At 37.5% G+C, this 22841-nt stretch overlaps 1 protein-coding gene across 1 annotated transcript in view; it reads left to right on the plus strand.

The window, feature by feature from the left end:
• The window catches only part of SEC13 (SEC13 homolog, nuclear pore and COPII component), a 55351-nt gene that overhangs the window by 7599 nt on the left and 24911 nt on the right, over positions 1–22841 (plus strand). Inside the window, exons 2-5 of the mRNA XM_077116567.1 lie at positions 3482–3526; positions 5503–5618; positions 8808–8959; positions 9471–9604. Coding sequence (XP_076972682.1) covers positions 3482–3526; positions 5503–5618; positions 8808–8959; positions 9471–9604 — 447 coding nt within the window. The remainder of the gene's footprint in view (positions 1–3481; positions 3527–5502; positions 5619–8807; positions 8960–9470; positions 9605–22841) is intronic.

Genomic DNA, 22841 nt, shown 5'->3' on the forward strand with positions numbered 1-22841 from the left:
AACAACCATTCTTGACTAAATCACATCAAGCAGGGAGATGATCTAATCACAGTTTCAAACATACAGTATTGAATAGAGATTATTCTACCTTTATGAAATGAGATTTATATTAAAACATGGCTTTTCTTAGGGGGCATACTTCCTTTCAAACCAGCACAATGCTACTTTTTTATTTAAAGGTTTTATACATGTTATGTTACAAGGATTTCTTAGGTTACTTTTTAATTTTTTTGCTTTTAACTTTTTTTAGCATTTTTATTTTTTTGTTACCACTGTTTCATATAAAGCCTTAAACGGTGTATACTTTAACTAGAATATAAACCTTTAGAAGCTAAGATTTATGTCTATTTATGACAGACTGGAATTAGTAATGTTTTTATAACTAAATTCTTATACATATTGAGGTAACAAATAACTAAGTTAGAAAAGTTAGATTTTTTAAACTTTAGTTAGAATTATAAAAAATCCATTTATATTTTTATTGAAGTCAATTGATTTTTTTAAATAGAATATATTTGAAGTATTAGCATATTAAAATTTTATCATATTTTACATGTGTTATTATTAGGTACATTGTTCAGCTTTTGCAACCTGTTTAGGCTACTTTAAGAGGAATTTTGAGAATGTACTTACAATGTTAGTTTATTTATTAGTAAGTTTATTTAAATTTAAGGAGAACATACTTAAGCAGAATAAAACTGCATTTGTTAACTGAATTTTTTCTAATGAATTTAATTTCTTCTTTCGTTTTTATAATATTTTAAAATTACAAAGAACTTTAAAAGTATATTGACTATTAAGTTTTGGGAACCATATTGAGCTCATTGAATTTGTTTTAAGTTTAAATGTGGGAAAGCTTTTAATTGGTTGCACAGATAGAATATTAGGCTTAGAGCTCATTAAAAAAATTCTTATTAATTTGCTGTTACTATGCAGAGGTATGAGACTATACATTGAAAATGCATACAGGCATAAATAGGAAATTTATTATTTGAAAAGAAAAACAGAAATACAGAATATTTTTGAGAGGAACAAATGAAAGATTGGATATACCATCTTATCCCATCTTCATTTTTTCTAAAAATGGGATGAAAAACATTCAATTTTTTACTTGTAGTGGTATTTTTATTTTAAATTATAGTGGTCAGATTATCTTATAGAAAGAAAACCTTTTTATAGACTCATAACCAAAATACTTTTAATTTTTAATACAGCCTAAAAGTTCCCTTTTTAAAAGAATTTCTGTAATTAGTAACCAGTTACGAACACTTGACTCATAGAAGTGTAGAACCATACCAGTTAATAATTAGACTGAATACATTAGCTAACAAACAGGCATTAAATATTTAACATATCAAATATATTAGTTAAAAATTAAACAGACATGAAACACATGCAATAGAATAGCACAGAGGAATAAGGTTGTTAAGTTTGGGAGGGGGAGCTTTCAGACCATTTGTTAATCAAGAGTGCCATGTTGTGGGGCAACACAATGTTTTTGTTGTTTTAAAGGGTATTGTGGCCAAACCAAATTGCAGAGAAAAATGTGTTTTTTTCTTTTTTTAATTGGAGTTTACCGAGATCACGCAGTAAACATCCAAGAGGGGTAGAATTAGGAGTTGTAGGGCATTACCCATGATTATTTGCTAACTGTTAAATAGGGAGGGGGAGGTTTGTTCGTGGAGACTTATGTTTCCACTGCTTCTTTCGAGGCTGACAGTTACCAGCTCCATTGAAGGCTTACAGTCTCCCTAGGGACTTGGCGTCTGGGACATGGTGACTGTTGTTGGGGCACTGCAGACAGGAGGCTTATGGAAGTTACCAGCTCTGTTTGTGGTTTATGGGCCAGTGTAGCATCAAGTGAGGTTAATATACCCAGATCCAAGATCCAATTGCAACAACAAAGCAGGCATCCCTGGTTTGTTGTCATAGATTAGGAAAGTGTGCAGACTTTCACTCAGGGCATTCCCTAAGGTTTTTTTGACTGCTACACAGGAAAACACTCATAGAGCTGGAAAGTTTAGACTGAGCTCAGGCTTTGGGCAGGTGCACTGAGGCAGGCCAAGGTCACCAGGACACTGAACAAAACTTTCAGTGGTGGGAGCTGGGTAGAAAGTCATCACTTACCTAAGGCCAAATTGATTGTAGTCATTTGAATGCTGTTGATGTGAGCTGGCATCAATGTTTTGATGGTCTGAGTCGGAAACTCAAGCCATCAGTCACATGGAAACCATAGTGACCATACTGGTTCAGGAATGGAGTGACCTGAGCAGTCCTCCTGTATCCCCGAGGGGCCGGAAAGCTAAGCCTTTAGTCAGACCTCCATTCTGGGTTTTGGCACCATTTATGTTAGACACAGTGTTGCGAATGGATTCCACATGAGACAGCGAGTTAAAGCTTAATAGTTTATTGCTAGAAAGAAATAGACAGGTAGAGCAGGCAGGTGGGACCCAGCAAAACCTGCCAGCAAAAGGAAAGGAAAAATGGCTTCAACTTTCTTTCTCACAGCTTGTGGTTTTAAAGGAAAAGCCGCACCAAGAGGAGTAGGGGTGATGTGTGGCCACAGGTCTCACCAGGAGATACCAGGCTGGTGCTGATCATGACTTCACACTCATGGTTATCTGGTCTGGCCTCTGGCAAGTAGGGTATTGGCACATTTGTACTATCTTGCTGTCACAGCAGGTCCTGTCGGAAGAGCTGCTGAAGGAGAGAAACTGAAGAGGCCCTCATGTTTGACATATTAAGTTTTATTTTCTGATATCTGACAGTATCTACAAAGAAAATATCAGGATATGCAAATTCATAGAGACAGAAATTAAAAGTACAGGTTGCCTGGGGTGGCAGGCGAAAGGGGGATGGAGAGTTAATGTAAAGTGGGTATAAGGTTTCTGTTTGGGGAGGTGGGAAGTTAATAATGGAAGGTGATGAGAGTACTACAACATAGCGAATGTGATTAATCCCACTGAATGGCATGCTGGAAGTACTTGAGATGGGAAGCTTTTATGTTGCAACTAAAGAGACAAAGACAATTAAAAGGAGTATACAGTCCTGGACAGGATCTAACAAGGGAGAGAGAAGGCTCAAAAGGACATTGTTCTTGTTCTTGATAACTGCACTTAAGGTGATTGCATAAATGAATAGCCTTGTTCTTAGGAAATGTACATAGAAATATTATGTGGTGAAAGAGCATGATGTATACAACTCACTCAAGTGTTTAGAAATTAGTTAATAGATATATACACAGATAGATGGATTGACGGAATGATGGGTAGATAGCTAGAATGATATAGCATATGTGACAAAATTTTTAAATTGTGTATCTGGGAATGGGGTGTATTAGAACTTTCCCTATGGGGTTTGTATTATTTTTGTAACTGTCCTGTAAGTTTGAAAGTATTTCAAAATAAAAAGTTTAAAAAAAAAAAAAAGCTTGCATTCTAATTGCCATCAGTTAATTTACTAATTACATCTTTGGTTCTAGGTGTCAGTAATTAACACTGTGGACACTTCCCATGAGGACATGATTGTAAGTATTCATTCAGCTCTCCCTCAGAGGCCCCAGATATGGGCATTTCTGTGAGAGGGATACAGTGTGGGTTTTTCATTACCCCTTTCTGTTGATCGTTCATGAACCCAGATGTAGCTTTGCAGCCTTTTGCCAGACCAGCTTTAGCCTTAGGGAGTATGGCCAAATCCCCAGAAATGTCCTCTGAGTTGGCAGGCCTATGGCAGTTTGATCACACCTGTTTGAGTCCCTCTTTTCAGTTCTTTTGTGTATATACCTAGGAGTGGAATTGCTGGGTCTGTGTTTAACTTTTTGAAGAAGCACCAAAAACTGTTCCACAGTAGCTACACTATTTCACGTTCCCACCGACAATGCACAAAGCTTCCTGTTTCTCCACATCTTTGTCAAGACTTGTTATTTTCCATTTTTTTAATTATAGCCATCCTCATAAGTATGTAGAGGTGTCTCACTGTGATTTTGATTTGCATTTCTCTAATCATTTGCCCCATTTTAAAGACCAGGAAAGTGAGGGTTCATGCTTAGGTAATATTTCAAAGGCTGCACAGCAGATAAAGTAAGGAGGTGGATTTAAATTTCTTAGGTACTATGCCCTGTTGCCTCCCAAAGAATGGGATAGCACTCTGTAGAACAAGTGCTTTGGAAATACACATGTAGAGAAAATCAGTCTTACCACCTATACTGCCTGCTGTCCAAGAAACCAAAGCCAGAAGTAGGGAAGGGCTTGACTTTCAAAGAAGAATCAAGGTGTTTTCTTTGGATAGAGAGGTGAGATAGGCATAAATGAGACAGACAAAATGACTGCTTCCTTTGAAAGGGTAGAAATACTCCTGGTGACGACAGGAGTAACAGCTGATAGCTCCTGAAACTCTGAAAGTAGGGCCACTGAGGAAATTGGTATCCATGGAACTAGATGGTGCCAGCAAGCAGGAAGGAGCAGGGCAGCAGGCATAGGGCCCCAGAGAGCCATAGCCCAGACAGACAAGGAGCCATGGGTAGGGACCAGCATCAAGGAATTCGGTTCCTGCGTGGTGGGACCAGCAATGCTGAGGCATTGTTTTCCTTTGGATTATTGGGTATACTACTAGTAGAAAGATCAGGCAAAAGCCCCGGAGCAAACATACACAAAGGATCTGGGGTCAGTGGTGGAGAAAGGAGCTCAAATGTCAGAATGGAACCCTGTGTCCAGGCTGGATGGGCATCGCAGAGGACCTTATGGAGCCTAGAGTCAGGCACCTGCCATTCTGAGACCACATTAACCAACCCTGGGTTCTGGGGCTGAGTTGATCTTCATTGTCTTCCCCAGGAACCCGAGGAGCCTAAGAACAGGATGGGACATGAGAGAAAAGAGAAAAAAGAGGGAAGCTAGCTAGGTCAGATTTTCTTCTCCCATCCCATCCCTACAGGACAGGATTTGAAGGGTCCTTCCCTGGAGTGTGTAAAAGGTCTGGAGGACCAGCTGGATGTGATTTACTTTGTCCCTCTCAGAAACATTGCCTGTTGGAGAAGTGACAGTGTTGACATGCTAGCTTCCTGCCATCAGATTCTGTGAGATTATAGGCATACCTCAGAGATAATGTGGACTCAGTTCTAGACCACCACAATAAAGTGAGTCACGCCATTTTTTTGTTTCTCAGTGCATATAAAAGTTATGTTTGCACTATCCTGTAGTCTATTAAAGTGTACAATACATTATGACCAAAAAACAGTGTACATACTTTAATTAAAATGTGACACAAAGCCACAAATCAAGCACATGCTGCTGGAAAAATGGTACCGATAGATTTGCTCAGCACAGGTTGCCACAGACCTTCAATTTATAAAAAAATACAGTATCTGCAAAGCAAAGTACAATGAAAGAGGTCTGCTTGTGGAGTAATTTAAGGTAGATTCTATTCCAAACTAGACTCTCTGTCTTGGTGACTGCCTCCACCCCCACCTGCCCAGCCACAGGCTTTCCAAGCTATTCTCCTTTGCAGCACGATGCCCAGATGGACTATTATGGCACTCGCCTGGCAACCTGCTCATCTGACAGGTCCGTCAAAATCTTTGATGTGCGCAATGGAGGGCAGATTCTCATTGCTGACCTCAGGGGGTAAGTGTGGCCAAGGCTGGGGAAAGTCTCAAAGAAGGGCCCTGTCTCAGGTATGGGAGGAAAAGTGGAGACCCCAGACTCTGAGCAGTCTCTCAGTTCATTTAGCTGAAGGACCCCTGAATCTCAGCCAACCTGCTGCCCCCTGCAGATGCCCCAGGGGTGTAGAGAAAGTCCCACCTCCTCCACCCACATGGCCACTAGAAGACCTTAGACAAGTGAGTCTACTCATCTCTCTAAGCTTTCATCTTTTCACCCCAAGATGGTGCTAATGCTACCCCCTTCCTAGGTGGTGCACGTGAGGGCCTCACACAGGGCCCAGCACATGGTAAGCCTTTAGTAAGGGCAGCTATTGTTACTTTAATGTTTACCATTTTTAAAAGTTGTATGTTTAGCCAGCATGATGTAAAGTGTCACCAAGCGTTAGAATAAGAATAATGCCCCAAATCCCATACATAGTCTGGCCTGTTTACCCATGGCAGGTGTTCAGTACATATTTACAAATGTTTGCTTTACCCTTCTCCCTACCAAGAGTCTTGAGAAGGTCCTGTCTCCCATTTTAATGGCTATATCTCTATGGCTCTACCTCGTTTCACTGCCTCTCCCATCGTTGGTGGTTCTTAACCTGGGTTCCATAGAATTCCAAGGTTCTGTACATAGAATTCAGGGGTTGGTGATCGGCAGCGGGAAAACAAGCACATCTTTATTTTCAGTAGCATTTTCTTCGATTATGAATATTGGCAAGGAACCACAGCTGTATTCATGGTACCTGTCACTCTGTCACCAGTAGAAGTCACAAATATTTTATCACAGTTATATTTTGAGTAGCTACCTCAAAATATCATTTATGCTCATCATCACTTTGAAATTACAGTAATTAGTCCTACCACAAGAGCTTATTACTTACTATCACTGTATCATAAATTGTTTCTTTTTTAACATTTGATAATTGTAATCCTAGTCCTATATTTTATCCATTATTCTGTGAAGGCATCCATAGCCTTCACCAGACTATACAAAAGCGATTAAGAATCCCTGACAAGAAATCCTAGAATAAGCTGGGACTCAGCATCAAGGGATTGAGAAAACCTTCTAGACCAGAAGGGAGAAGAAAGAAATGAGACCAAATAAAGTCTCAGTGGCTGAGAGATTTCAAACAGAGTCGAGAGGTTATCTTGGAGGTTATCCTTACATGTTATATAGGTATCACCTTTTTAGTTAAGATATATTGAAGAGACTGGAGGGATGTGCCTGAAAATGTAGAGCTGTGTTCCAGTAGCCATGTTTCTTGAGGATGATTGAATAATGATACAACTTTCACAGTGTGACTGTGATTGTGAAAACCTTGTATCTGATTCTCCTTTTATCTATGGTATAGACAGATGAGTAAAACATGGACTAAAAATAAATAAAAATAGGGGGAACAAATGTTAAAATATATTTAGCAGATTGAAATGCTAGTGATTAATGAAAGGGAGTGATTAGGGGTAGGAAAAAGGGGAAACAAAGGCTAAAATATATTGGGTAGAGGGAAATACTAGCAATCAATGAAAGAGGGGTAAGGGGTATTGTATGTATGAGTTTTTTTTCTTTTTTCTTTGTATTTCTTTTTCTGAACTGATGCAAATGTTCTAAGAAATGATCATGGTGATGAATATATAACTATGTGACGATATTGTGAGTTATTGATTATATACCAAAAATGGAATCATCATATAGTAAGAATATGCTTGTTTGTATGTTGTTATGTTTAAAAAAAAGAACCCCTTACAAGTAAGTCCTCAGTACATATTTGTTAGCTGAGTTAAAGAGACTAAAACTAAGTTAGTAGCATTCGGGGAAAATGCCTGGATGTTAGCTTCTTCCAGAAGGACAAAAATCTAATGGTTTCAGGAAACAAATACCAGTTTCCTTGTGAAGGAGCCCCTGGCTGAGCAGAGAGCTGCCAGCGTTAGGTCTGGTTGACACTTGGCAGAATGCTCACGTGTGCTATTATTCAGTCCTTTGTGGTCTCTGTTTCTCTTTATGCATGAAGATATGAAATATTGGAGGGATAAAAATTTACACCCCTATGGTTTTTATTCTCCTATTAAAACATGCTAGTTGTTGGGAATTTGAGTCTTCTCAATTTCATCAGCAGCTCCTTTGTAAGGACTGGGAATGTCCCTTTCTCCCCAGCCAGAGGAGTAGAAGACTTTGAATATTTGCAGCCCTAGTGTGAAAAAGTAAATAAGGAGCAATAATAATGGTTCGATAGCAGTATTGAGTGTTTTTTAAAAATATTTTTTGTGCTAATCATTGTTCTAAGCTCTTTATATTTCATATAAATATTTTAAAAAATTATGTTTCATATAAAGCTTTCTTTATATTTCATATATATTTATATTTCATATAAAGAAAGCTTATTTTGCTTATTATGCTATTTAACCCTCATGACCACCTTTTAAAGAAATCTACATTTTCAAGTAAGGAGACCAAGCCCTAGAGAGGCTGAAGGACTAAGCCTTGTCTAAGGTCAAGCAGCTAGTGAATGTAAGGGAATGGGATTTGAGAGTCTGGGTTCACACGACTGTATTATCTCCCACATGTGGAAGAGAAACGGTCCCAGTATAAAACCTGACACAGAATAGGTGATAAGGGTCAGTACTTCTCAAGTGAATGGATAAAGATCAGAAGAGAAAAGAAAGACATGCCTTTTGAACAAATTTTAAAAGTGCAGAAATATATAAAATGAAACACATAACTGCCAACTCAGGAAGTGGTCCATCTGGAAAGATGAATATTGATTCTCTCTACACATATTTACTGAGCACTTGGTAGATACAAACCCTGAATCAGTCCATTCTGTGCTGATGACAGTGGACATAGATAGTTCTTGCTGCAGTGTGGTGCAAATAAGATTTCTGCCTGGTTGGGAGAGGGAGGCTAATTTCAGGCCCAGATTCTGTTTCTAATAGCTCTGTGCCCTCGGCAACTTGCTTAACCTCTCTGGGCCTCAGTGCCCAGGGAGGGTCCCTTTTGGTAGTGACACTGCATAGCTCTCCCTTCTGAAATTCTTAGGCAGTTCTAACCTGAGACACTGTCTCATCCTACCACAGAAGCTGTTCATTTCTGTCCAGAGTAGTGCTTGGCAGAAGCTCTGTGGGTTCCTCTGCCTCTCTGAGCAGGCTTTGACCCCTGCCTCTCCTACAGTCACGAGGGCCCTGTGTGGCAGGTGGCCTGGGCCCACCCCATGTATGGCAATATCCTGGCAAGCTGCTCATATGACCGGAAAGTCATCATCTGGAAAGAGGAAAACGGCACCTGGGAGAAGACCCATGAGCACACAGGACACGACTCATCAGGTACACTGGGTGTGGGAAGAGGAGGCAAGTCCAGTTACCCATGAGTGGGAAGAGCCTCTGTCCTGGCTGAAGCTTTGAATCCCTTCCCCTTGTGATGCTGTCTGTTTGTCCTCTTGGGGTTTGCTTGGCTTATCAGCTAGTCTGCCAACAGCTGAGGTAAAGCCCCAAGCCCTAAAGTCAATCCAAAGCAAAATGAAAAAGTAAAATCAGCATGGTAGAGTTTTTCTCCAGGCTAAGTTTATTAATTTTGAATACTGACTTTTATTCTCAGATTGTTGTCCTTCTCACTTTTTTGTTAAAATATGCTTTAGTTTATGAAATGATACTAGTTAGTGATAATTTGGTTTTGTTTTTTAATGCCTTTAATTGACAAAATTAAAAGCAGTTGGAAACATGGTGATACCTGCAATTTTTATTAGAAATTAGTAAAACAATACGTCTGGAAAATCTCAGAGTCTGAAACTCTGGGGCTGTGCTCTCCCTACTCAATGTGCTTCCCTCCTCCCTACAGTGAACTCTGTGTGTTGGGCCCCCCATGACTATGGCCTGATCCTAGCCTGTGGGAGCTCAGATGGGGCCATCTCCCTGCTGACCTACACTGGGGAGGGCCAGTGGGAAGTGAAGAAGATCAACAATGCTCACACTGTAAGTCCAGACCCTATCTGCCTTGGAGAGGGGATTCTGGGGTCTTAACCATGTGTCCACTATAGCCTTCCTAGAGAATGAGGGGTGGGGATGGTGTCCCTGCTGTGCAGTGGACCGGGAGAGGGTGCTGCTGCTCCAGTGTGCTTGGTAGAACAGCTTTGAGCCTCTTTGCAGCCAAACCTAGACCCTGCATCAGGGAGACCAGACTGTATCAGTCTCATTCAGCCCAGGGCAGGGATTGGCCCTGACTGTGCTTTATAGGTTACCATGTTGTAAGGGTCAGGTGATGGGGGATGTGGTGGCAGCAGCTGAATCTGGGAGAAGTTTTTTGCTTTTGTTTGTTTTGGATTTGTTTTTTTCTTGTTTTTTAAAATTGAGCTATGATTCACATACTATAAAATTCACCCTTCAAAGTGTACAATTCAGTAGTTTTTAGTGTATTCACAAAGTTCTACAAACCATTGCCACTAACTCCAGAACATTTTCACCACCCCAAAAGAAACCCCATGCCCATTAACAGTCACTTCCTATCCACCCTCTCCCAAACCCCTAGGAACCACTCATCTATTTTCTGTCTCTGGATTTGCCTATTCTGGATATTTCATGTAAGTGGAATCCTATAGTACGTGGTCCTTTGTGACTGGTTTCTTTCATTTGGCATGTTTTCAAGGCTCATTCAGGTTGTAACATATATCAAAACTTTGTTCCTTTTTTAAGGTTAACATTCCATTGTCTGTATATAATACATTTAGTTTATTCATCTGCTGATGGACATTTGAATTGCTTCCATGTTTGTGTTATTATGAGTAATGGCACTGTGAACATCAATATCCAAATATCTGTTCAAGTCCCTTCTTTCAGTTTTCTTGGGTATATACCTAGAGGTTGGATTGCTGGGTTATATGATAATTCTATACTTAATTTTCTGAGGAACTGCCAAACTGTTTTCCACAATAGCTGTACCATTTCTATTCCCATCAAAAATGAGCACGTGTTCCAATTTCTTCACGTCATTTATTTTTTATTTTCCACTTTTTAAAAAATAGCTATTCTGTTGTGAGGTGATATCTCATTGTGGTTTGATTGGCATTTCTCTAATGGCTCATGATGTTAAGCATCGTTTTCATATGTTTTTTGGCCATTTTTATAGCTTCTGTGGAGACATATCTATTCAAGTTTATGCCCATTTTTTAATTGGTGATTTGTCATTTTGTTCTTGAGTTGTAGTTCTTTATATATTCTGGAAATTAAACTCTTAGCAGATATGTGGTTCCAAATATTTTCCCCCATTCTGTGAGTTGTCCTTTCATTTTCATGATGAAGTCCTTTGCATAAAAGTTTTAAATTTTTTCTTTTGTGGTCATGCTTTTGATGTATAGTCTAAGAATCCATTACTTAACACAAGCTCTTGAAGATACTACCCTATGTTTTCTTCTAGGAGTTTTATAGCTTTGGTTCTTTTTCTTTAGATCTTTAATCCATTTTGAGTTAATTTTTATATATGGTGTGAGATAGGGGTCCACTTCATTCTTTTACAAATGGATATCCACTTTTCCCAGCACCATTTGTTGAAGGATCTAGTCTTTCCCCATGGATGTGACAGAGTAGTAGCTTATAGATGTAGTTTGTAATGCAAACTCCCAAGTAACCACAAAGAAAGTATACAGAAACAGAAATGAGAAGGGAATCAGTTAGATACATCACAAAAGATCAACTATTCAGAAGAGGAGGTTGGAATAAGAGAAAAGAGAGACAATAAAAAGATATGACATATAAAAAGAAGGGACATTCGATTCCCAGTGCCTGCCCATGTTAAAAAAAAAAAAAAGAAAAACAACCAAGGGACAAAATGGCTGAAGTACTAGCCTTACTGTAATAACACTGAATGTTAATGGATTAAACTCCACAATCAAAAGTCACAAATTGGCAGAATGGATAAGAAAGCATGATCCAACTATATGTTGTTTACAAGAGACTCACCTTAGACCAAGAGACACAAATAAGTTGAAAGTGAAAGGATGGAAAAGCTGCGCCATGCAAATAGTAACCAAAAAAGATCTGAGGTAGCTATATTAATATCAGACAAAATAGATTTTATGTCAAAAGCTGCTATAAGAGACAAAAAGGATACTATATATTAATAAAAGAGGGACACCACCAAAGAGAAATAACACATAAATATTTACCCACCTAACAACAGTGCTTCAAAATACATGAGGCCTACACTGGCAAAACTGAAGGGAGTAGTAGACACCTCTAAAATAATAGTTGGAGACTTTAGTGTACCAATCTCATTAATAGAAAGAACATCTAGACAGAAGATCAATAAGAAAACATTAGAGGATGAACAATATGGTAAATGAATTAGACCTAATAGATATATACAGAACACTGTATCCCAAAACAGCAAGATATACTTCTTCTCAAGTACACGTGGATCATTCTCCAGGATAGGCCATATGTTGAGTCATAAAACAAGTCTCAATAAATTTTAAAAGATTAAAATTAAACAAAGCATCTTCTCTGACCATAGTGGAATGAAACTAGTAGGTCAGTGACAGGTGGAGAACTGGAAAATCCACAATGATATAGTAGTTAAATAACACATTCCTAAACAATCAATGGGTCAAAGAAGAAATTGCAAGAGAAATCAGTAAATATCTTGAGATGAATGAAAATGAGAACATATAAAAACTTTTGGGATGCAGTGAAGGCGATGCCACAGGGAAGTTTACAGTCTTCATGCTTACATTAAAAGGGAAGAGCTCAGAGACCAACTGCTCATCTGGATGAACTAGAAAAAAAAAACAGCAAACTAAACACAAGCAAACAGAAGGGAAGAAATCGCAGAAATAAATGAAATAGAGAATTAAAAAAGAGCATTAACAAAACCAAAAGTTGGTTCTTTGAAAAGATCAATAAAATTGATAAGCCCTTAGCTAGACTGAGAAAGAATAAAAGAGAAGACACAAGTAAAATCAGAAATGAGAGGGGGGATATTATTACTGACTCACAGAAATCAAAAAGATCATAAATACAAAAGCCAGCAATACATATTTGTTAGCCCTAACTGTACGAGCAATAGTGGCTGATGTGATGTAAATTTAGGGTGCTGAGATAAGCAATTAGCTATGGCCTTCTGCTTTAAGAATGTACTCTGTAAGTGATTTGAACAGTGAATAAAAAAGTATTTGTGAAGCCCCCTTGGGGGAATGGTGAAAAAGGAGGAAAATTCGACTTCTCCATTTGGAGAGCACCTAATATTCTTGCAAGCAGTGGGAACAACCAAATCAATAGGTTGAGCCCTCAATCTTTTTTTTTTTTTTAACATTTTTTATTGTGAAATATAACATATATACAAAAAAAAGCAGTAAATTTCCAGGTACTTTTTTTTTTGTATATTCATCATCTTGATCATTTCTTAGAACATTTGTATCAATTTAGAAAAAGGAAACAAGAAAACAGAAAAAAAATCATGCATACCATACCCCTTACCCCTCCCTTTCACTGATGACTAGCATTTCAATCTACTAGATTTATTTTAACATTTGTTCCCCCTATTATTTATTTATTTTTAATCCATGTATTTTACTTGTCTGTCAATAAGGTAGATAAAAGGAGCATCAGAGATAAGGTTTTCACAATCACACAGTCACATTGTGAAAGCTATATCATTATACAATTATCTTCAAGAAACATGGCTACTGGAACAGAGTTCTACATTTTCAGGCAGTTCCTCTAGCCTCTCCCATTTCACCTTAACTAAAAAGGTGATATCTATATAATACATAAGATTAACCTCCAGGATAACCCCTTGACTCTGTTTGGAATCTCTCAGCCACTGACATTTATTTTGTCTCATTTTGTTCTTCCCTGTTTTGGTCTAGAAGGTTTTCTCAGCCCCTTGATGCTGAGTCCCAGCTCATTCTAGGATTCTTGTCCCACGTTGCCAAGAATGTCCACACCCTTGGGAGTCATGTCCCACATAGAGAGGGGCAGGGCAGTGAGTTTGCATGTCATGTTGCCAGTCCTCAATCTTGGGATTTGTTCCTATTAAACTTATCCCCGCAAAGGATAGACTAAGCCTACTTAAAATTAGGCCTACGAGTCACCTCCAGAGAACCTCTTTTGTTGCTCAAATGTGGCCCCTCTCTCTGTCAGGCAGCACAGCAAACTCACCGCCCTTCCCCTCTTTATGTGGGACATGACTCCTAAGGGTGTAAACCGCCCTGGCAATGTGGGACAGAAATCCTAGAATGAGCTGGGACTCAGCATCAAGGGATTGAGAAAACCTCGACCAAAAGGGGGAAGAGAAAAATGAGACAAAATAAAGTGACAATGCCTGAGAGATTTGAGAGTCGAAAGGTTATCCTGGAGGTTTATGCATTATATAGATATCACCTTTTTAGATTCAGGTGTTTTAGGCTAGAGGGAAGTGTCTGAAGCTGTAGAGCTATGTTCCAGTAGCCGTGTTTCTTGAAGATGATTGTATAATGATAGAGCTTTCTCAGTGAGACTGTGTGATTATGAAAACCTCGTTTCTGATGCTCCTTTTAACTACAGTATGGACAGATGAGTAAAACATGGATTAAAAACAAATAAATAATAGGGTAACAAATGTTAAAACTAAAAATATATATGTGTTGGATAGATGAAAATACTAGTGGTCAACGAGAGGGGGAGGGGTAAGGGGTATGATATGAGTTTTTTCTTTTTTTATTTTTCTGGAGTGATGCAAAATGTTCTAAAAAATTATCATGGTGATGAATATACAACTATGTGATGATATTGTGAGCCATCGATTGTATACCATGTATGGAATGTTTATACGTTAAGGATGTATGTGCTTGTACATTGTTGTATCAGTAAAAATTTAAAAAAAGAATGCACTCTGTGGGGGAATTTCTTGGCGTAGTGAAGAGCACTACCTGTGTTTGGTGACCAGATCTTTCCTTAGTGACTTGAAGCTTTCCATGAAAGCTCAGTTCATATGAGGGGCTTACTCCCAAATTGCCGGATGACTGAACTTAAGATTTCCTCTCCTCTTTCACGTGGATTTCATGTATCTTTAAATAAAACTAACTAGTTTTATTTATAAAATCTTAAGTTTTGGAAATCTAAAGGAGAAATCATTCCAGCATGAGTATTTGTCTCCTCTAGATTCAGACATCTATATAACATTAAAACTCTTCCAAACTCTTGGTAGTAAAAGGAATTTAAAAATAGAACCATGGCTTGTTTGTATCATATAAAAAGAGAGCAGTAATGTTAGTACCTATGGATTTTCTTCCTTTGCTGTTTGAATAGATTGGATTCAGTTGTGTTTGGAGAGTCAAGGGACATTCTTCAGAATGCCTCTCTCAGACCCATCTTGTATGCTGGTCACTTATTGCACCAAAGCTATCACTGGGATGAGATTTTCTATTTGAACAAATTTAACCTCATCCCTTCAAAAACAATGCTTATTAACTAGGTTTTCCTGAGTTGTTGAAGGAGTTCTGCTGAGCCTATGCCAACCCACCTACATAATTTTGTTTCTTATATAAATCATGTGTTACATAAAGTGCACCTTCAAACGGTATTCTTCATTCTTAGCATATTATGTCCTAAAGTGATGTTCTTACAACCTGCAAAAAATATTTGGACACATCTCCAAGTATTTATTTCGTGAGCAGTACAACTAATTATTAAAACAAACCCTTAAATTTGATATCTCCCATTTAAAACATTAAGATTCCTTTGACTTGTCATCTGTACAAACTTACTAAAAATATTACAGTTTTTCCTTAACCAAGTCCTGCAATAATTCAACATACCTCAAATTTTAAAAAGGGGGGAGATAGGTGAATTAGAGGCTTGTACTTAAATTGTGGATGGTAAGGAATTAGTAATTCTTTTTTCAGGCATGTAGCATTCTACAGCAGGGTTAAACTTAACAGTAGCCTTCAGCCAGCAAAAAACAAATCTTATTAATTGGTTGCTAAGTCATTGGTTGGCATGTGGGTTTATATGTATGTGTTTTTCTCCAGGAATTCTGATTTTAACCCATGGCTTTTTTACTCAAAACTAGCCTAAATCTGTACTTTTCCTGAGTCCAAGAAAATCACAAAATAGTGGTTTGAATACTTTCATATATTTGGTTAATTCTGCTGCCTATTAGAATTGGACTAAAAGTCAATAATCGGTATTTTATTACATCACTGAACTAAACTATGGAAACATCCTTATTGGACATTGTATTAGTTAGGGTTCTCTAGAGAAACAGAATTAACAGGGAACACTTGCAAATATAAAATTTATGAAAGTGTCTCACGTGACCGTAGGAACGCAGAGTCCAAAATCCACAGGGCAGGCTGCGAAGCCGATGACTCCAATGGATGGCCTGGATGAACTCCACAGGAGAGGCTCACCAGCCAAAGCAGGAATGGAACCTGTCTCCTCTGAGTCCTCCTTAAAAGGCTTCCCATGATTGCATTTAGCATCACTAATTACAGAAGACACTCCCCTTTGGCTGATTACAAATGGAATCAGCTGTGGATGTAGCTGATGTGATCATGACCTAATCCTATGAAATGTCCTTATTGCAACAGACAGGCCAGCGCTTGCCCAATCAGATGAACAGGTACCACAACTTGGCCAAGTTGACACCTGTCTCTAACCATGACAGACATGAAGGGTACTCTCTCATTCTATAATTATCAAGGTGTTTTGATATCTTAGTTTTCATCTCTTAGTATAATATTAAAAGCTTGAATTTTGCCCTTTACACGATTTTCACCTTTACTTTCAAAGTGTTTTGTTATAGTTGTGTATTGGCTTATCATTCCTAAACCTGGTCTGCTTTTCTGCAGTCATTGTAGTATATAAACCATGTGATTCTTTGTACAGTTTATCCTGTTCTTCATAATATAGCAGAGGCAATTTTGCCTTCCCTCTTCTTTCTCAGCCATTTTGTTAACCCCATCATTAAGAAGTGATTGCTTGAGAAAATAACATAGAGCATAGAATAGGAAAGACTGACCAAGATGGTTTATAATTGTTTTTTAAAAGAAAAAAAACTGAGTTATTTATATTTCTGAACCATGTAGCAGAGAAAGTCACAACACTTAATGTTCTTATTTTGAGGAAGGAAGCTAAAACCATGTCTACATTTTGACACTACATGCATTGGTGAAAGGTCAAATAAGTAAGTTTTGTTTTACACTGAAGTAATAATATTTAACGTCTCAGAAAAATTTTGCATATTCTGTAGTTTTGTATTAAATCAGTCATTTCATATGTATTATATCAAGTAAAAATAGGGTGGTTTACCTGTTTACACTGGTATCCATATATAGTTCAAATTCAGCACCTGAATATAACCAAGTAGTTGTATGCATGGCACACCTTTCTTAAAACCAGTTGGGCACTGAGGACGAGCTACAAATAGACCCTTTATTCTTTGATTTCTTCCCTAGATAATGGATTTTAAATCTATAGATACCTATTTGAATTTTTTTCCTTAATTACAATTAATATTTCAATAGAACTGCTGTTTTCTTCCATGCAATATTGTATACTTGATTGTGAGTAGAAGAAACTGGTGAGAGCGCCCTCCTACATAATCATTTGCAGTATTTTCATGCAAAATTTTAACAAATTAAATTGTCTTGATTCTATTTTGTAAATGGAGAAACAGTCATATCTTTTAAGCAGTAATGGAAGAAGCTAGTGCTTTGTGCATTTTGATACATTTGAGTTAATTTTTTTCCACAATGTAACACTTTAATACAGAATTGGGTTACTCATATTATCCCAGTTCATGTATATCTGAATGCTAAATAATACTGTATTTAAGTTTTGTGTTGCAAGAACGAATAGAATAGACTGGAATTGTGCTATGACAAAAAAAAAAAGATCAGAAGAGAATACTGTGAACAACTATAAACCAACAAATTAGACAACGCAGATGAAATGTACAAATTCCTAAAACACATGAACAGCCTACACTGACCAATCACCAGAGAATGAACCAGTTATCAAAAACCTCCCACAAAAAAAGTGGAGCTGCATATCAAACAATGCAATACAGTGGTATTGGCATTTATAATTATCCATATAGTTACCTTTACCAGAGTCTTTGTGTTTTTATTCCAGTTCAATCTGCTGTCTTGTACTTTCCTTTCAGTTTAAAGAACTCTATTTGGTATTGTTTGTAGGACAGGTCTAGTGGTGATGAACTCCTTCTACTTCTTTTATTTGGGAATGTCTTAACCTCTCCCTTATTTTTGGAAGATAGTCTTGCCAGACATAAAATTCTTGGTTAGCAGTTGTTTCCTTTATTTTGTCACACTGCCTGCTTGACCTCCATGTTTTTTAATGAGTAATCAGCACTTACGGTTACTGAGGATCCCTTGTACATGATGCGGTTCCCCTCTTGTGTCTTTCAGAATTCTCTCTTTATTTTAGACACTTGGCAGTTTGATTATAATGTACTGTGGCATGGGTCTGTTTGGGTTTATCCTGTTTGGAGTTTGTTGCTCTTAGATGTGTATATTCATGTCTTTTATTAAATCTGGGAAATTTTCAGCCCATCTTAAAAACTTTCAAAGATATAATTCAGTGATGTTAAATGCATTCACAATGATGTGTTACTGTTTCCACCATCCATCACCACTCTTTCCATCAACCCAACAGAAACTCCATACCAAGTAAGCATTAATTCCCTGTTCCCCATCCCACCCCTGCCCTTGTATTTTCATTTCTGATTCTTGAGTTTGCCTCTTTTAATTATTTCATATAAGTGAAATCATAAAATATTTGTCCTTTCATGTCCAGCTTATGTCAGTCAATATGATGTCTTCACGTTTCATCCATGTTGTAGCATGTATCAGAAATTCTGTCTTTTTTATGGGTGAATAATGTTCCATGTATGGATATATCACATTTTATTTACCTATTCTTTCATTGATCAACACTTGGTTAGCTTCCTCCATTTGGCAATTGTGAATAATGCCTCTATGAACATCAGTGTGCAAATTTCTGACTCGCTGCTTTCAATTCTTTTGCATGTTTATCTAAAAATGGGATTGCTGATTTACATAGTAATTCTATGTTTAACTTTCTGAAGAGCTGCCAAACTTTTCCACTGCTGTGGTACCATTTTAGATCCCTGCCAACAGTGTACAAGGGTTCCTGCTTTTCCACATCTTCACTGTTCAAGTTTGCTAAGCTGCCAAAAGCAGATACCATAAAATGGGTTGGCTTTTAACAATGGGAATTTATTAGATTACAGGCCTACAGTTTTGAACCCGTAAAAATGTCCAAATCTAGGTATAATCAACATAATGCTTTCTTCCTAAAGACCAGCTGTCAGTGAGCCTGGATGCCGCTGTCATGTGACAAGCAATGGTGGCATCAACTGGTCTCTCCCCTCAACCATACTCACATTCACCTTCATTCGCTGTACTTACAATTTTGTGCTACCATCAGATAGTATTTTGCTACCCATTTCTGGGTCTTTATAATCGGTCCTGTTGAACATTCTGTACTCCTTCAGCATCCCTCCCTTCTTTCTATCTCCTGATAACCTGTGTTCTCAACATTAACTCACAAAGTTCACTCATTAATGTTAAGTTCATAGTGAGACCATTCAGTATTTGTCCTTTTGTTTCTAGCTAATTTCATTCAGCATAATGTCTTCCAGGTTCATCCACATTGTTACATGCTTCATGAGTTTATTCTGTCTTACAGCTGTCTAATATTCCATAGTATGTATATTCCACAGTTTGTTTAGCCACTCATCTACTGATGGACATTTCGGCCATTTCCATCTCTTGGCAGTCGTGAATAATGCTGCTATTGTGAATAATTTGCACAAAACATTGATGTGCAAATGTCTATTCTTGCCTTTAGTTCCTCTGCATTATGCCTAGTAAATTGCTGGATCATATGGCACTTCTATACTTAGCTTCCTGAGGAACTGCCAAACTACCTTCTGGAGTGGTTGCATCATTCTCCATCCCTACCAGCAGTGAACAAGTTCGTCCTTTCTCCACATCCTCTCCAGCACTTGTTGTTTTGTCTTGTTTTGAATATATAATAGCCATTCTAGTAGGTGTGAGATGATATCTCATTGTTGTTTTGATTTGCATTTCCCTGATCAGAAGTAAAGTTGAGCATCTTTTCATATGTTGGGGGGTATTTATATCTTCTCTTTGAAAAAAATGTCTGTCCATTTCTTTTGCCCATTTTTTAATTGGGTCATTTATCTTTTTGTTGTTGTGAGGTAGGATCTCTTTATATGTTCTGGATGTTAAAGCCTTCTCTGATACATGGTTTCCAAGTATTGTCTCCTATTGCGTAGGCTGCCTTTTTGCTTTCATAGCAAAGTCCTTTGATGCACAAAAGTATTTAATTTTGAGGAGATCCCATTTATCTATTCTTTCATTGCTCATGCCTTGGGTGTAAAGTCTATGAAAATATCTCCTATCACAAGATCCTTAAGATATTTCCTTACATTTTCTTCTAAATGTTTAATGGTCTAAGCTCTGTGTAGTGCTTTGATCCATTTTGAGGTAATTTTTGTATAAGCTGTGAAGATATGGGTCCTCTTTTATTCTTTTGTATAGAGTTATCCATTCTTCCAAGCACCATTTGTTGAAGAGGCTGGTCTGTCCCAGTTGAGTTGACTTGACAGCCTTATCAAAAATCAATTGAGGAGGGTGCACGTGTGATTCAATGCTCACCTTCCATGTGGGAAACCTGGGTTCAATCCCCAGACCATGCACCACCACCACCCCCCAAAAAAATTGAAGGCGGTGCAATGGTTGCTAATTGGCAGAATTCTCACCTGCCATGCCAGAGATCAGATTCGATTCCCAGGGCCTGCCCATGCAAAAAAAAAATCAATTGATGATAAGATGAGCAAGCCCCAGAAAGAGAAGAGAAGGGAAAAAGGAGGAGAAAAATTAATGGAGGAAATTATCACTGAAAATTTCCCAACTCTTATGAAAGACTTAAAATTATAGATCCAAGAAGTGCAGCATACCCCAAAGAGAATAGATCCAAGTAGACATACTCCAAGACACTTACTAATCAGAATGTCAGAGGTCAAAGAGAAAGAGAGAATCCTGAAAGAAGCAAGAGAAACACAATCCATCACATACAAGAAGCCCAATAAGACTATGCATAGATTTCTCAGCAGAAACCATGGAGGCAAGAAGACAGTGGGATGATATATTTAAATTACTAAAGAGAAAAACTGCCAACCAAGAATTCTATATCCGGCAAAATTGTCCTTCAAAAATGAGGAAGAAATTAAAACATTTTCAGACAAAAAAATTACTGAGAGAATTTGTGACCAAGAGACTGGCTCTGCAAGAAATACTTAAGGGAGCACTAGCGGCAGATATGAAAAAACAGAAGGGAGAAGTGTGGAGAAGAGTGTAGAAAGGAAGACTATGAGTAAAGGTAAAAAGAAGAAAAATTAGATATGACATATAAAATCCAAAAGGCAAAATGGTAGAAGAAAGTACTACGTGTACAGTAATAACATTAAATGTTAATGGATTAAACTCCCCAATCAAAAGACAAGGACTGGCAGAATGGATTAAAAAACAGGACCCATCTAAATGCTGTCTACAGGAAACACATCTTAGACCCAAGGATATGCATAGGTTGAAAGTGCAAGCTTGGGAAGAGATATTTCATGCAAATAACAATTAGAAAAGAGCAGAAGTAGCTTATAATAATATCCAACAAATTAGATTTCAAATGTAAAAGTTAAAAGAGACAAAGAAGGACACTATTTATTAATAAAAGGAACAATTCAACAAGACATAGCAATCATAAATATTTATGAACCGAGCCAGAATGCCCCAAAATACATGTGGAAACACTGAAAAGAGAAATAGACACATCAACCATAATAGTTGGAGACTTCAATTCCACACTCTCATCAGTGGACAGAATGTCTAGACAAAGGATCAATAAAGAAACAGAGAATTTGAATAATACAATAAACGAGCAAGATTTAACAGACATTTATAGAACATTACACCCCACAACAGCAGGATACACCTTTTTTCTCAAGTGCTCATGGATCATTCTCAAGGATAGACCGTATGCTGGGTCACAAAGCAAGTCTCAATAAATTTAAAAAGATTGAAATCATACAAAACACTTTCTCAGATCAAAAAGGAATGAAGTTGGAAATCAATAATAGAGTGCCAGAAAATTCACAAATATGTGGAGGCTCAACAACACACTCTTAAACAACCAGTGGGTCAAGGAAGAAATTGCAAGAGAAATCAGTAAATATCTCGAGGCAAATGAAAACACAGCATATCAAAACTTATGGGATGCAGCAAAGGCATTGTTAAGAGAGAAATTTATTGCCCTAAATGCCTATATCAAAAAAAGAAGAAAGAGCAAAAATTGAGGAATTAACTGTCCACTTGGAAGAAGTAGAAAAAGAACAGTAAACTAAACCCCAAAGCAAGCAAAAAGAAAGAAATAATGAAGATTAGAGCAGAAATAAATGAAACTGAGAACATGAAATTGAGAAATTGAGAAAAATCAACAAAACCAGAAGCTGGTTCTATGAGAAAAGCAATAAGATTGATGAACCCTTAGCAAGATTGACAAAAAGAAGACGAAAGAGATTGCAAATAAGATCAGAAATGGAAGAGGAGACATAATCACTGACCCCACAGAAATAAAGGAAGTAATGACAGGATACTATGAACAACTTTATGCTAAACACAACAATGTAGATGAAATGGACAACTTTCTAGAAAGGCATGAACAACCAACTTTGACTCAAGAAGAAAAAGACGACCTCAACAAACCAATCACAAGTAAAGAAATTAAATCAGTAATTAAGAAGCTTTCCAAAAAGAAAAGTTCAGGACCAGATGGCTTCACAGGTGAATTCTACCAAACATTCCAGAAAGAATTAGTACCAATCCTGCTCAAACTCTTCAAAAAAATTGAAGAGGGAAAGCTACCTAATTCATTCTACAAAACCAACATCACCCTGATACCAAAGCCAGACAAAGAAAACTACAGACCAATCTCTCTAATGAATATAAATGCAAAAATCCTCAACAAAATTCTAGCAAATCGAATCCAGCAACATATTAAAAGAATTATACGTCATGACCAAGTAGGATTCATCCCAGGTATGCAAGGATGGTTCAACATAAGAAAATCAATTAATGTAATACACCATATCAACAAATGAAAGCAGAAAAAC

The sequence above is a fragment of the Tamandua tetradactyla genome, chromosome 9 (genome assembly GCF_023851605.1).
Source record: "Tamandua tetradactyla isolate mTamTet1 chromosome 9, mTamTet1.pri, whole genome shotgun sequence".
Lineage (NCBI taxonomy): Eukaryota > Metazoa > Chordata > Mammalia > Pilosa > Myrmecophagidae > Tamandua > Tamandua tetradactyla.